This window comes from Silurus meridionalis, chromosome 9, assembly GCF_014805685.1.
Source record: "Silurus meridionalis isolate SWU-2019-XX chromosome 9, ASM1480568v1, whole genome shotgun sequence".
Taxonomy (NCBI): domain Eukaryota; kingdom Metazoa; phylum Chordata; class Actinopteri; order Siluriformes; family Siluridae; genus Silurus; species Silurus meridionalis.
In genome coordinates, this window is record NC_060892.1 from 22,284,317 (window position 1) to 22,300,428 (window position 16,112).

General features: G+C 38.0%; 1 protein-coding gene across 2 annotated transcripts in view; it reads left to right on the forward strand.

The window, feature by feature from the left end:
- The window catches only part of elp4 (elongator acetyltransferase complex subunit 4), a 34,076-nt gene that overhangs the window by 13,237 nt on the left and 4,727 nt on the right, over nucleotides 1-16,112 (forward strand). Inside the window, exons 6-9 of one of the 2 annotated variants that reach the window (XM_046857013.1) lie at nucleotides 3,842-3,926; nucleotides 6,804-6,986; nucleotides 10,234-10,342; nucleotides 10,818-10,924. In XM_046857013.1, coding sequence (XP_046712969.1) covers nucleotides 3,842-3,926; nucleotides 6,804-6,986; nucleotides 10,234-10,342; nucleotides 10,818-10,924 — 484 coding nt within the window. The remainder of the gene's footprint in view (nucleotides 1-3,841; nucleotides 3,927-6,803; nucleotides 6,987-10,233; nucleotides 10,343-10,817; nucleotides 10,925-16,112) is intronic. The other variant, XM_046857015.1, reaches the window with a different exon arrangement.

A 16,112-nucleotide genomic window follows, 5' to 3' on the forward strand; every position in this document is an offset into this window, starting at 1 on the left:
GTCTTCCCTCACCACATCCATAAACCTCCTCGTTGGTCTTTCTCTTTTCCTCCTTTCTAGTGGCTCCATCCTCAGCATTCTCCTACTGATATACCATATGTCCCTCCTCTGCACATGTCCAAACCATCTTAATCTTGCCCCCCTCACCTTGTCTCCAAAACGTCCTACATGCGCTGTCCCTTTAAAAAACCTTTTGAAAATCTTCAGCTCTGCTACCTCCAGCTCCACCTCCTGTCATTTAGTCAATGCCACTGTCTCTAATCCATACAACATCGCAGGTCTCACCACAATCCTATAAACTTTCCCTTTCACTCTTGCAAATACCCTTCTATCACAAATCACTCCTGCCACTCTTCTCTGCCCTTTCCACCCTGTCTGCACTCTTTTCTTCACTTCTCTAACACACTCTCCATTACTTTGCACTGTTGACCCCAAGTACCTGAACTCCTCCACCTCACCAACTATTCTTCCTGCAACCGCAGCCCTCCACTGACCTCTCTCTCATTCACACACATGTACTCTGTCTAACTTCTACTGACTTTCATTCCCCTTCTCTCCAGCGCATACCTCCACTTCTCCAGGCTCATCTCAACCTGATTCCTACTCTTACCACAAATAACAATATTATCCACAAACATCAAAGTCCATGGAGACTCCTGTCTGACCTCGTCTATCAACCTGTCCATCACCACTGCAAACAGGAAAGGGCTCAGAGCCAATCCTTGATCTCATTCACACACATGTACTCTGTCTAACTCCTACTGACTTTAATTCCCCTTCTCTCCAGCACATACCTCCACCTCTCCAGGCTCATCTCAACCTGATTCCTACTCTCACCACAAATAACAATATTATCCACAAACATCAAAGTCCATGGAGACTCCTGTCTGACCTCGTCTATCAACCTGTCCATCACCACTGCAAACAGGAAAGGGCTCAGAGCCGATCCTTGATGCAGTCCAACCTCCACCTTAAACCAGTCTGTTGTAACTACTGCACACTGGACTGCTGTCACACTGTCCTCATACATGTCCTGCACCACCCATTATATACTTCTCTGACACACCTGATTTTTCCTCATACAATACCACAACTCCTCTCTCGGCACCCTGTCATACGCTTTCTCTAGATCCACAAACACACAATGCAACTCCTTATGACCTTCTCTATACTTCTCCATCAACATTCTCAAAGCAAATAATGTGTCTGTGGTGCTTCTCCTCAGCATAAAACCGTACTGTTGCTCACAGATGGTCACCTCTTCTCTCAGCCTGGCTTCCACTACTCTTTCCCATAACTTCATGGTGTGACTAATCAACTTTATTTGCCTGTAGTTACTGCAGGTCTGCACAGCTCCTTTATTCTTACAGATCATTATCAGCACACTCCTCCATTCCTCAGTCATCCTCTCACCTTCCAAAATCTTTTTAAACAATCTGGGTAAAACTCCACTGCCATCTCTCCTAAATATCTCCATGCTTCTACCGGTATGTCATCTGGTCCAACCCACTTTCCACTCTTCATCCTCTTATTTGCTGCTCTCACTTCCTCCTTACTAATCCTATCAACTTCCTGCTTCACCATCTCCACACCATCCAACCTTCTCTCTCTCTCTCATTTTCCTCGTTCATCAGCTGCTCAAAATATTCCTTCCATCTTCTCAACACACTCTCCTCACTAGTCACCACATTTCCATCTTCATCCTTTATTGCTCTAACTTGCAGAACATCCTTCCCAGCTCGGTCCCTCTGCCCTCGTTCCCTCTGGCAAATCGGTATAAATCTTTATCTCCTTCCTTAGTGTCCAACTACTCATACAGCTCCTTATATGCCTTTTCCTTGGCTTTCACCACATCCCTCTTTACCTGCTGGAAAGCATAAGGAGAAAGCGGTTGGCAAAACAGAATTGGGATCGACAGAGAGATGAGAAAAGTCGGCAGGAGTACAAGGAGATGCGGCAGCAGGTAAAGAGGGATGTGGCGAAAGCCACAGATCGTTATGGTCATTCCACCACCACGTCTCTTTTCTATTTCCAGATGTCTCTTCTTTTCTATTTCCAGATGTCACACCAAGTACCTTTCTAGCTGCCTCCCTTCTCACTTCTGCAGTAGTTGCACAGTCATCCAGCACCTCTTCATCACCACCGAGCCCCAGTCTGACCTCTTCCCTGAATCTCACACTACAGTCTTACAATCTTATTCTTCTTTCAGTCCTCACTCTCCTCCTTTTCTTCTCTGATTCTTGTCTGATTCTAGCTGCTCAATAGTCCTGGGTTCTGTGTATTTTTCGTTCCGTATGATGCAACAAATGTTTCAGTTGATGAAAGATTTTGGTGCTACATTAAACAACATAGAGCTACCTATCAGAACACAGAGCAAGGACTAATGTAAGTGTCCTAGTGCAACCTAGTGCAAACAGTGCAGACATATTTCTATGTCCATGTCTGTGGCAAACCTTTGACACTAGGCTCTCTATCCTGGACAAGCTGGATCAGCAGTCCCTGCCAGTTTCCAGAGGGAGTTAAAAGTGCAGCTATGATTGATGTCTATAATGCTTGTGATGCCACCAACCTTGCCCCTGGTCTATTTACATCTGTCTATAATCTGTACAATTATAATTTTTTTGTCAAAGAAAATGTTCACCCTATTATTTTACCTACTGTAGTTAGTTGCATATAAACTAAAAGGAACATATGTGTCTCTCAAAAAACATAAAATATGGTATTTTTTCACAGGTGTGTTTCCAATTTTTAATTTAAACATATGAAGTGCTGTTTTAAGACTCCAATAATGTTTAACTATATTTTCATGACTTCATTCATTTTGATTATCTTGATTGCAAACCAATAGCTTGAACTCATTAAAGATCATTGCATTGCAATATGTTTGATTATCTTAGCTCACAACTTGTGATCATTTTATTAATTATTAGAGGATGTGGCATTTTTAAAGTAATTGGTCAATGAATCAAGAAGGATAGTTGCTCAGTTTCCTTACTCTTGTGCCTATGTGATGTCTCATAACAGCAGGCTGGTGTGCATCTCGATATGCTGCACCTTTAATCACAAACCTGAAATGTTAGCCTAGAATCACTTATACTCTGTTTTTAGTGTGTATGCATTTTTTCCATGCTCACGTTCATTTAAAACTTTCACACTGCATACAGAAGCGGTGTGGTCAATTCGTGGCTAAAATAGTGCAGCAGTGCAGTGAGCGTTTATGCATCAAGTCTAATTTTGCTGTACTGAATGAAAGTGATAGCACATTTGGATTTAAAATTATAATTTTAAAAGTGTATAATTGTTGAATTTGTTACACACAGAAGCACACCAAAAACATCTTATTTGAAAGCACAATGGTGCATTCTACTTCCACATTACATATGTGCTGCATACACACTGCCAATGGAGTATGGCTGAACCTAGCTTTAGACCCCAATAACTGTTTATTATGTGTTTGCAAACCCTTTGTCTATCTTTCTAAATTTTCCCATAACATGCTGTGCTCTTTTCACTTTTTATCCTGAAGCAAAAAACTGGAGTCAATCAAAAACACTTATATGTACAATTTACTTACATAAAATGTTCTAATTTATTGAAATTGGAGACGAATGATCCTCTGTGCTGACAGTTGAAAGAAGAATTCTAGTTATAGAAATAAGTTCTAATTGATTGAAATCATTACCAATCTCATTGCAAGCCTTTAGATCACACTTTTTCATTACTGAACATGTTAAATATCATTCTTAACTATAGTCCTTTTCCTAGTCTATCTACCGCAATTCATCAGTATTCTTCCTGTCTTTTCCTCTGCTCTGTTTCTTACTCCATGTCTTACTTACAGTGATGTTCTTGGCCCCTACTCTGCGTTACTACACTCTATCCAGCTGTTAATTAAACAAAATGGGTTTGATGGCTCAAACTCACAGGTCAGTTATTTTTTTCAACTTGGAATTATGTAAATAACCAGTATGTACTGTTGCACCTGAATGTCACTGCTGAGTTGGTAGCGCTGTTGTCAGAAACAGAAATTGATTGAGCTTAATGATAAATAAAACAAATTGTACATAGAAAAAGATGACCTTTAGTTTTTAGTTGTAAAACCTAGAAGATGCACCAACAAGGAAAGCATGTCTAATATAGTGATAAAGTATTCACATTGTTTGAGTTCCAGCAGTATGTGTTGGATGTAAACCATGACACAATGTAGCACTAGTATGTATCAGTGATAAGAATGACTTATGCATTGAAATATACAAGTATAAATGTATATGTATATGTATAGCTTGTGCTTTGAAATCATTTATCTATTAAGTCAATATGAACTCCAAATTGCTCTCACTGCAAGCGAAGTAAGCTCTCTCCACAGGTAAGAATTATTGCATGTTAGCTGCCAGTTCACCCACCTGAACATTTCCTTAGCTGAAATGCCTTGTTATACAGCCCAGATTGACAAAATTGCACCTGTAGCAAGCTCTAATGATTAACCCAGTGTTTCTGTTAATTAACCCAGTGTGTGAAGTTTTGCTCTTAGATAAAGGACGTATTAAATCAGATTTTTGTTATTTCTGTGGCCAATAAAAGATGCATACTTTCCATTAGTGAAGAAAATCTACTTAACACACTCCAGGATGTATGCTTCACTTTTTCCACATTTTATGTTATAGCCTCATTCCAAAATAGATTAAACTTCTACCAACAATACCCTATAATGACAACATAAAAGAAGTTTTTTTGAAATCTTTGCATATTTAAAAAAAAAAAAGAAAGAAATCACATGTACATAAATATTCACAGCCTTTTGCCATGACACTCGAAAGCCCAGGTGCATCCTGTTTCCACTGATCATCCTAGAGATGTTTCTACAACTTGATTGGAGTCCACCTGTGGTGAATTCAGTGAATTGGACCAGATTTGGAAAGGCACACGCCTGTCTATATAAGGTCCCACAATTAACAGTTCATGTCAGTGCACAAACCAAGCCATAAAGTCCAAGCAATTGTCTGTAGACCTCAGAGAGCGGATTGTATTGAGGCACAGATCTGGGGAAAAGTACAAAAAAATATCTGCAGGATTGACGGTCTAAATAAACACAGTGGCCTCAATCATCCATAAATGAAAGAAGTTTGGCCCATGAAGGACTCTCGGACCATGAGAAACAAAATTCACTGGTCTGATGAAAGAAAGACTGAACTCTTTGGCCTGAATGCCAATCGTCATGTCTGGAGGAAACTAGGCATTTATCATCAACCATCACCAAGCCCATCCCTAAAGTGAAGCATGGTGGTGACATATTTACGAACATATTTACGTTTAATCACCACATTATCTGTGTAAAGCTGCTTTGAGACAATGTTCATTGTTAAAAGCGCTATACAAATAAAAATGAATTGAATTAAATTGAATTGGTGGTGGTACCATGCTGTGGGGATGTTGTTCAGCAGCAGGATCTAGGAGACTAGTTGGGATCGAAGGAAAGATGAATGCAGCAATGTACAGAGATATCCTTGATGAAAACCTGCTCCAGCGCACTCTGGACTTTAGAAATTAATTGGATATATTTTAGAGTAAAACAAAAAATGGTTATATTTTAATAAATGCACATTGACTAAAATATATCCAAGTTATGTTTCTATAGTATTGTCTTTTGAGAAGATGGCTGCTGAAATGTTAGGGGTGTACTCACTTCTGTGAGATACTGTAAATTCATGCCAGAGGTCCAATTTGTTTTAGTGCCAAAACAAAATGATCAGGAAATACAGAGGTGTTACATTTAGCTATTTTCTTTTAGACTTCTTCTTGATATGTCCATTAAAAACTTTAACATAGTCCGCTGAGATTTATTTTCCTTGGCCTCCTCAGTACATTTTTTTGGAAAAAAAAATCTTTAAAAATGTTAGTTTAAATCACACAGCTTCTATCAGACAGTTTACCTCAGTGTACAAAACACGTCTTATCTGTGGCTTGTCTAAAAACATTTCCTACTTTGGTTCAAATTTAGGAGAAATCTGTTCTTTCAAGTGTATATAACATGATTTCTTGTGCATATAGACAACCAATTGTCAGTTTTTAATTCTAAAACTAATGGAAATCTAATGGAGGAAAACCCTATGACTGTTCAACAATTCTAAATGTAATACCCCTGCCTTGCTTTTTTGAGCATTCCCCACCCCGAAGTGAGATTTTTGTCCTGTGGAAAATCTAAAGAAGAGAATCCAGAAGGTGTCTCCAAAACATAATTTCAGGCTGAGCCTTTACAGGTCAATTTGTGACTCAGTAATCAGTTGTTCATTCTGGCTCTGTGGGTGAATCCCAGTACCCTTTATCTAGACAGGCTGTTTAGACCTTTGATGGGGGATCAAAATTATGGTAGTTTGTCTGGCATCTACCCACAAATGAGCATTAAGATCTTGTTACCAAGGTACACAAGCTTAAACACTGCATTCATTTAATTCACAGCAGAGACCTTGATTACTTTTAGATTTATTTTTGCATATTTTTACACTGTGTGACAGAATACAACGTTAAAGTAGCGCTGGGTACCTAAGAGATTTGAACATTCTAGTTTTTAAATGGGTTCTTCCTTTTCCCATTGAGTTAACAGTGTACATGTTAACGCAACACATTTTAGAAAAGGACCCCTTCTAATAGAGTGATTATCTAGAACATTGTTGGTTATTACTGTGAACTGTCATTATTACATTCCTTTAATCTCTCTAATTACTTACATCTTACTGTCTCTCTGTTAACCCCAATCCCCCATGCAACCCATAATCTCTATCACTTTGAATCTCTCCCTGTACAAGCTGAAGACTTGTAATGTGCTACGGCTTGTCCTTCACTCTCTTGGCTCAACGCTGTGGGGTGATGATGTTTGTGTTAGCCAAGCCCACAACCATGCCTTGTTGATGTTTCTCTATGTACTTCGAGCCCTACTACGCTCCTCCCTTTCTGTTGCTGTGGTAACAGTACCCACTCGCCTCATCAGGGTAAGAGGTCTGCGTGCGTATATGTGTGAACTTGAAATTTTTGCTTGTTAAAAAAGAATTTCTCTAGCTAAGCTCTGTAGTAAGTGCATTGCAGTGCCTTTCAAAAGTGTGGGTATATATATATATATATATATATATATATATATATATATATATATATATATATATATAATATAATATTAGGGCTGTCAAAATTCAAGCAAATTCATGTTAACAAATAATGAAGCGTGCATTTGTTTCACCATTTTTGTTAAATAAATAAATTAATAAATATAAAAGAGGTTAAATTAAAACCTTCAAGGCAACACACATTTATTCAAGATGTCTTTAATCAAAAAACATTTGTTATACTGATGTGTCAAATCACAAATCAAGCACCAAAATCCACCATAGGACATATACTTAAATTAAAAAACATTATCATCGAAAAGTTGATTTACTTCAGTAATTCAAAAAGTAAAACTCATATATAAATTCAATACACACAGACTGATATATTTATATAGATCTGATATAGAACAGGGATTTATTTCTTTTCATTTTGATGATTATGGCTTACAGCTAATGAAAACCCAATATTCAGTATCTCGTTCCTTGAGACCAATAAATAAAAAAATAAATAAAAATAAATAAAGATTTTTTACATAAATGTTGGACTACTGGAAAGTATGAACATGTACAGAACTCATTACTCGGTCGGGGCTCCCTTTGCATGAATTACTGCAGCAATGTGGCATGGCATGGAGGCGATTAGTCTGTGGCACTGCAGACGTGTTATGGCTAATCAAGCACATGAATACTATGGTCCTTAAACCACGTATTAGTTCTTTTGGCAGTGTGGGCAAGTGCCAAGTTCTGTTGAAAATTTAAATCAGCATCTTCATAAAACTGGTCAGAGAGAAGCATGAAGTGCTTTAAAACTTCCTGGTAGACAGTGGTGCTGACCTTGGACCTGATAAAACACAGTGGACTAACATTAGAAGATGACATGACTCCCCAAACCACCACTGATTTTGCAAACTTTACTCTGGAACTCAAGCAACTTGGATTCTGGGCCTCTCCTCTCTTCATCCAGACTCTGGGTTCTTAATTTCTAAATGAAATGCAAAATTTTCGTTCATCTCAAAAGACGACTTTGGCCCACTAAGCAACAGTCCAGTCCTTTTTGTCCTTTGCCCAGGTAAGACACCCCTGACGTTGCTGGTTCAGAAGTGGCTTGACACAAGGAATGCGTCAGTTGTAGCCCATGGATATGTCTGTGTGTGGTGGCTCTTGAAGCACTGACTCCAGCTGCAGTCCACTCTTTGTGAATCTCCCCCAATTTTATTTATATATGTATATTTTCTCCAAATTAACTGTTTGTGTAGCTGTCTAATTAACACTTCATGGCCTTGGACTTATGCTTTTTTTCGCTGTCAAAGTGGAAATACAGAAATAGTTTTATCTAATCTACTTCCAGTAATAAATAGATTACAAATATGCATTTCAAATTTATAATTAACTCCCTATAGGTTTATCACCATTAAACAAAGCTAGTGGGAACAGTGGCAAGAGAAAATCGAAGATGGTAAGTAAACTCATGGCTCTTTAAATTGTTCACGTGTAAAAGTCCTCAGATGCACAATGTCTCCAATCGAAGAGATCTATATCCAGAGGTTCGATCACTGGTACCTCATTAGCAGAGGGGGACTCTGGTATATGACACCCTGCCACACCACCATTGGTCTTAGTGTTTGATTAGGACTGTATTTGTTCTGTGAATTTGCTCTGCCCCTTACTGTTCAGTTTTCTGCTGTTTCATTTAATTAAGAACTGGTTAATCGCTTTCTCACCAGCTGCCTGTGCTCATATGTTTTTGAATGCCTTTTTCTGTTGCTACTTTATTTATTAAAGACCTGTTTAATGTGTACTCCTGCATTTTGGGTCCTTCAATCCCACTCCTGACAGAATAATCTGGCCAAACATCGACCCAGTGGATGCACCAAAGTGTTTGTCTTGCCCTGCCTCAAACTGGCAAGTCATGGACACAACAGAGACAATCGATCTTTGGAAGCTCAGCCCCCAGCGAAGAACGGATTTCTTTAGGGCATGTCATGCCCAATGTATGGCATGCCAATCGGCTGTAGGCGACATACTGTACTGAGATGACTGTCCCTTCAGCCCCCGATCCCCACTGGTCTCCCAGCAAGCTCCAACCAGTCAGCCTGCTTTGCCAAAAATGTCACACAGTTATCCTGCCCAGTGCAGGCTCCGTACCTGGTGGTGGAAGCTTTGCCCAGCCTCAGAGCCTTGTTGGGGGGTTTGCCAGCTCCAGGCCACCCCTCCTGGGGTTGTGGCTCATGATTGAAGGCTTGCAGGGAGTCACACAGCCCCAAATTCCTGCTAAGAGTATCACCTAGCCTTCCTGCTTGGTTGGGGTATTGCCCAGCTCCACTGCTCTACCAAGCATGCTCCCATCCTGTCTGCTCTGCCAAGTATACTTCCCAGACTTCCCATCAGTAAAAGCCTCCTGAACATATTGTTTTGCCCAAAATGTCTCCCAGCCTGCCTGCAATGAAGAGAACATTGCTTTGCAGAATACCCTCTGCAGAGGACCCTCATCATGTAGGCCAGAAAGCCTGGGTGCCCACCAGAGACCTGCCCCTAAAGGCAACCCCCAGGAGGCTCGCCCAGCTCCTCATCAGGCCCTTTACAACCTCTAAGACGATATATCCAGTCGTGGTCTTCCTGAAGTCTCTCAGAATCCTGGGCTACCACCCGACCTTCTTTTGGCCCCTCTCAAGGGTGTCCTAACCCTTGCTTTGTCAACTAAATACAATAGATAAAATTTACTTTATTAGCAAAAAGCACATTTGGCAAGTATTTCAGATTAATGCTTAGAGAAACTAACTGTCTATATTCCAAGAGTGTGTAAAGCCTTTATTCAGGCTAAGGGAGGATTTTTCAGTGAAAATAAAAAAAAACATCTGTACATTTATATATTTGTTTGGTCCAAACCTTTGACAGGCACTGTACCTGATAACATTACTTAACTCCAAAGATAGTGTAGTTAGCAGGTTTTGTGGTTTGGGACAGAATTATTTTATCATTTTAACAGATTTGTAATTATACTTTAAGATGTAATACAATATAATAACTCACAGCAAGACCCTGAGTTATTGTTTTGTTTTGTTTGTTTGTGTTTCTGCCTCACATTCTTGTGAAACTGTTTATTTAGTTATATGTCTGACTGTGTCTCCTTTTGTAGAATAAAACAATAAGAGGAAGAATGATTAGGTTGAGTGATACAGCTATCACTTTACAATCATTCTCAGATGCAGAGAGAAACAACAACCCACTTTATAAGGACTACCATGGTGAGAGAAAAACACACAAAATAGGAGTGTTGCATATCAGTGCAATCTTTTTTTTGTGAGGACACTGACAGGTAGAACATAAAGAATATGATAAGCATTATAATATTAAGAATATAGTATGACATAATTCAGAGCGAATTATTTATTTGAAGTCCCTACCAGTAAATACATTTTGATAGTGATTTATTATTACTAATATTAAGAAAATCTAAAAACTGTAAGGAAATGTAATTAGAATTTTTTAAATTTTATTAAAGGCTAATTTAAGTACTTCTGGAAGAGGAAGTACTTAGATTTTGCACAAAGCAGCATTAGAGGAAGTTTCTGGTCAACATTATCCTCTCAAAAGTACACCATACCAAATTAAAGACCTTAAAACTGCACTGTGTAAAAGTTGTTAAAATAAAAGTTTTCCTATAGTTAACTCTGATAGTAACTTATTTGTTGTTGCTTTTGTGTGTGTTGTGGGGGACAGGTCTTCTGCACGTTGTACAGGTCCCTCAGTTGAACTGCTTGGGGTGTGAAGTTCCAGATACAAAGGACCTTGCATTCAGAGTGAAGAGGAAACAGTTCACAATTGAGGTATGTACATATGTGTATAGATAGATAGATATATAGATAGATTGATAGTGTGACAACAAGGTCAAAGAGGAATTTTCATGGATTATGATGTTTGTGGATGATATTGGTATTTGTGGTGAGAGTAGGAAGCAGGTTGAGAAAAGCCTGGAGAGGTGGAGGTACATACTGGAGAGAAGGGGAATGAAAGTCAGTAGGAGTAAGACAGAGTGCATGTGTGTGAATGAGAGGGAGGGCAGTGGAGTGTTGCGGTTGCGTGGAGAAGATGGAGGAGTTCAGTTACCTGGGGTCAACAGTACAAAGAAATAAAGTATGTTGGAGAATTGAAGAAAAGAGGTGGGTGGAGAAGAGTGGTAGGAGTGATTTGTGATTTTTTTTTTCAGACAACTTTTTACTTTCACTCATTACATTTTTTACACAAATATCTGTACTTTCTTCTACATACATTTTTAAATCAAGCTTGTTACTTTAATTTATTTGGTGAAATGTCAATATTTTTTCATCTCACTGTGCCGTTTTTTGAGTCCATCAACCTATTTCCTGTCACTGTGTGGCTTTTTCAACTTACCACTGGTGTATCACTTTTTTACTGTACTGTGATTTTTCTGGTATTAGTACTTTACTTCAATATTTACTTTTTGAACAACTTTTTACTCTTACTTATTAATTTTTTTATATAATTATATGTACTTTATGTACTTTTTATATAATTATATGTACCAGCTTCAAACGGATATGATGTCATCTAATACGGACAACGACAAAATACGTTTCGCCCTCTGTCATCTTCCCACCACCTCTCTGGAAAAGTAAAATAATTAAATATATATCGATTCTGAGGTAGACAAATCGATCAAAAAAATCGTTTTAAAAAGAATCGCGATAGTTTGGTGAATCGATTTTTTTCTCCCACCCCTAATAGCTGAATTAAATAAAACAATAAATAAAAACAAATGTTCACAAAAATAAGATATTTGTAACATTTTGAACAAACACACAGTGAATGCCCTGTCACTGCCCACACCTGTTTAAATTATTTACCTGTTTTTCTGCTGAAGTTTAAGATACAGTATATATTTACATACTTCAATTCAGCCAATTTCGCAATCATTATTATTTAATGTGTTTAACCTTTTTTTATGGAAGATAAGCAGAGCCATGTGAGGGATTTTTTTGCATGTTTGTCATCACTTGTTTCAGATAATCAAACTAATTTAAATATTAGTAAAAAAAAACCACAAGTGAACACAACATGCAGTTTTTAAATGAAGGTTTTTATTATTGAGGGAAAAAAAATTACATGGCCCTGTGTGAAAAGGTGTTTGCCGCCTGTTAAAACTGTGGTTTATCACACCTGAGTTCAATTTCTCTAGCCACACCCTGGCCTGATTACTGCCACACCTGTTCACAATCAAGAAATCTCTCAAATAGGACCTAAGTGAAGTAGACTAAAATATCCTCAAAAAGATTCAGAAACAAATGAGAAAGAAAGTAATTGAGATCTATCAGTCTGGAAAAGGTTATAAAGCCATTTCTAAAGCTTTGGGACTCCAGCAAACCACAGTGAGAGCCATTATTTACAAATGGCAAAAACATAGAACAGTGGGAACCTTCCCAGGAGTAGACCAAAATTCCTCCACAGCGCTGTAACAGACTCATTGCGTTATCACAAATGCTTGATGCAGTTGTTGCTGCTAAGCGTGGCCCAACCAGTTATTGAGTTTAGGGGCAAACACTTTTCACACAGGGCCATGTAGTTTTGAATTTAGTTTTCCCTCAATAATAAAAACCTTTATTTAAAAAATGCATGTTGTGTTTACTTGTGTTATCTTTAACTAATATTGAAATTATTTTGATGATCTAAAACATTAAAGTGTGACAAACATGCAAAAAATAAAAATAAATCAGGAAGGATGCAAACACTTTTTCGTACCACTGCATGCATACATATACACGTATATATCTCACAAAAGTGTACACCCCTTACATTTTAGCAACCATTTTATAATATGTACTTAAGGGACAATACTATAGAAATTAAACTTGGGTATATTTTAGAGTAGTCAGTGTGCAGCTTGTTTAGCAGTACTGATTTACTGTCCTCTAAAAATAACTCAACATACAGCAATTATTATTTAAATAACTAGGAACAAAATTGAGTACACGCAGTGAACATGTCAAAACTGTGTTCAAAGTGTCAATATTTTGTGTGAGCAACATTGTTATCAGGCACTGCCTTAATCCTCCTGGACCTGTAATTCACCAGAGCTACACAGGTTTTTGCCATGATTCTCTTCCACTCCATCATAAAGACATCACAGAGCTGCTGGATGTTAGACAAATTGAGCTTCTTCACCTACTGCTTGAGGATGCCCCACAAGTGCTCAATAGGGTTCAGGTCTGGAGACATACTTAGCCACTTCTTCAGCTTCCTCAGCAAGGCAGTTGTCATCGGCAACTGACACCAATCAACTTCTTTGATCGAACCTTGCGAGGTATATTCTGAGTGGATATTGTCTTGGAATATCTCTTTATGACCCTGGCCACTGTGCTGTAACTCAGTTTCAGGGTTTTACCGATTTTACTGTGCAACAAATTCACTGGTACTGCGTTGGAAGAAAGAGAGACAGGAAAGACAGGAGTTCACCAGGCAGAGCTTTCTTTATTTACTTTTGTTTTCACCCTGACGCTTTCCTTTCCAGTACTCACGCCAGGGCTCACCCACACACTCGAGGTTCGGGAGGCCTTTCCATTTTGATGATTGCCGGTGTTACACCAGATTCTGTGTGACCATCGTATGTTGTGACCATAGAGGGCGCTGTTGCTAAAATGCAGTTTAAAATAGATCGTCTACAGAAGTTAGCTACGCAAACAGCGTAAATGCAAACATTGGCGTCCACTGTTCATTAAATGTTGTTGCAAGAACGCGCCCATCGCTGTGCACATTACCTTGAACAAGTTTAAAGAACAGTGCCGCCGTGCTGCAAAGAATCTGTTGCATGCAAAAAGCTATTTAAATGCTTTTGCCTTCTCTATTTTCATGACTGCTTTTTTTAACTACCCTGAATGTTATTTATTAATTAAGGCTAATACAATTTTGTCAGATGCGGATGCTTTAGACTGTTAATTGTATAATTTATCATTTTATTTATTATGTTAACATTGTGTATGAAAGTGTGTGTGTGTGTGTTTGTGTGTGTGTAAGACTTTATATATATATATATATATATATATATATATATATATATATATATATATATATATATATATATATATATATACACACCTTGTGTCTCCAAACTTTTGGTCTGTACTGTATATATATTATGTTTGGACACACCTGCTCATTCAAAGATTTTTCTTTATTTTCATGACTATGAAAATTGTAGAGTCACACTGAAGGCATCAAAACTATGAATTAACACATGTGGAATTATATACATAACAAAAAAGTGAACTGAAAATATGACATATTGTAGGTTCTTCAAAGACAGATCCTTACCCTGTTCAGCACTGAACTGGTGAGCAATTCCAGCTGCAGTGTGGAAACGATTGCCCATTGAGATCCTCTGCAGTCTCCTGTCCTCTCTTGTATTTGTCTTCCGTGGACGACCAGCCTTCTTGGCGGACTTGAATGAGTTTGTGATGTTGTAAAGATTCAATATTCTTGAATCACAGATTTGGAACGACCAACTTGTCTTGCTATTTGCTGATAGGGTCATGCCTTTGGCCTTCGTCTGGACAACCTGCTGCCGGTGGCTTTCAGTCACTTTAGAACGGCCCACCATCTTGCAGAGTCAGTGAAACTGGAAGTTTTACTGCCAGGCTGCCAGTTAAATAGGGGTTGACAGATAATCAAGGAAATTAGCAAAAGGTACCAGATTACCACCAATAACTGGGAGGTATCTGAAAGTGTTCTCTAATTTTGATCAGTGGAAAATAATAGTTTTTTTTGGAAATGCCTTAGTTATTTTGTGGAAAAGGTGTTCTGGTAGCATGGTATAGACAGAACAAAACACCCTCAACTGTTGAGCAGTGAAGATGACATTATTTCAGAATTGTTCAATTGTTTATAAATTGTTCTCTAATTTTGATCAGTGTGTGTGTGTGTGTGTGTGTGTGTGTGTGTGTGTGTGTGTGTGTATATATATATATATATATATATATATATATATATATATATATATATATATATATATATATATATATATATATACCTTTTAATTATATGTTATTATTAATAAATAATGATATTCCCTGGTGGTCTAGTGGTTAAGATGCAGCGATCTCTCCGCTGCGACCCGGGTTCGATCCCCGGTCAGGGAACCATCCCCAGCCACTCTCAGTGCCGGTCCCAAGCCCGGATAAATTGGGGAGGGTTGCGTTAGGAAGGGCATCCAGCGTAAAACGTGCCAAATCAAACGTGCGGAGGATCCGCTGTGGCGACCCCTATTGGGAGAAGCCGAAAGAAAGTTTATTAATAAATAATGATATTCATCTATGTCAGGGGTGTCAAACTCAGTTGCACATGGGGCCAAAACTCAAAGCACACTTTAGGTCACGGGCCGAACAGGATAAACATTTATTGAACACACTAAAACAATGTTTTTTTTATTCATATTTAGGTTAAAAAAACATTGTTTTAGTGTGTTCAATAAATGTTTATTTTAAGTTATTCAAAGTTTAAGTTTATTTATTCTGGAATAATATTCCTGAATAAATAAACTTAAACTTTGAATAACTTAAAATACTTTGCTCTCCATAAAAATATCTCCTGTCAAAATTATACAAGTTAGAAATATGAACATGCTGCAAAAAACCCTGAACAAATCAATCAAAATTGTGCTTTTAAGTAAACGTTAAAATAACAACAAATCAAAACAATCAGATTTCTTTGCTATTATGCCATTTTATAAAAAATAATCTTAAACTTTAAATAACTTAAAATATTTTGCTCTCCATAAAAATATCTCCTGTGAAACACCAGACGTCTCACACCTTCATCATGCAGCTCTTCAGAAACTCTCCCTCAGTAAATAAGCGGCTGATGTGCCTCTGATTTCTCCTCTGTTTTCACACCAGCTTCACTTTGTGATTTTGCTCTGCTGAAAAACGTCTGCTAAAATGTCAGATTCTTCTTTAACTCTTCTACTTTCTGTATCTTCTGCTCTGCATTCAGGTTTTTCAGCTT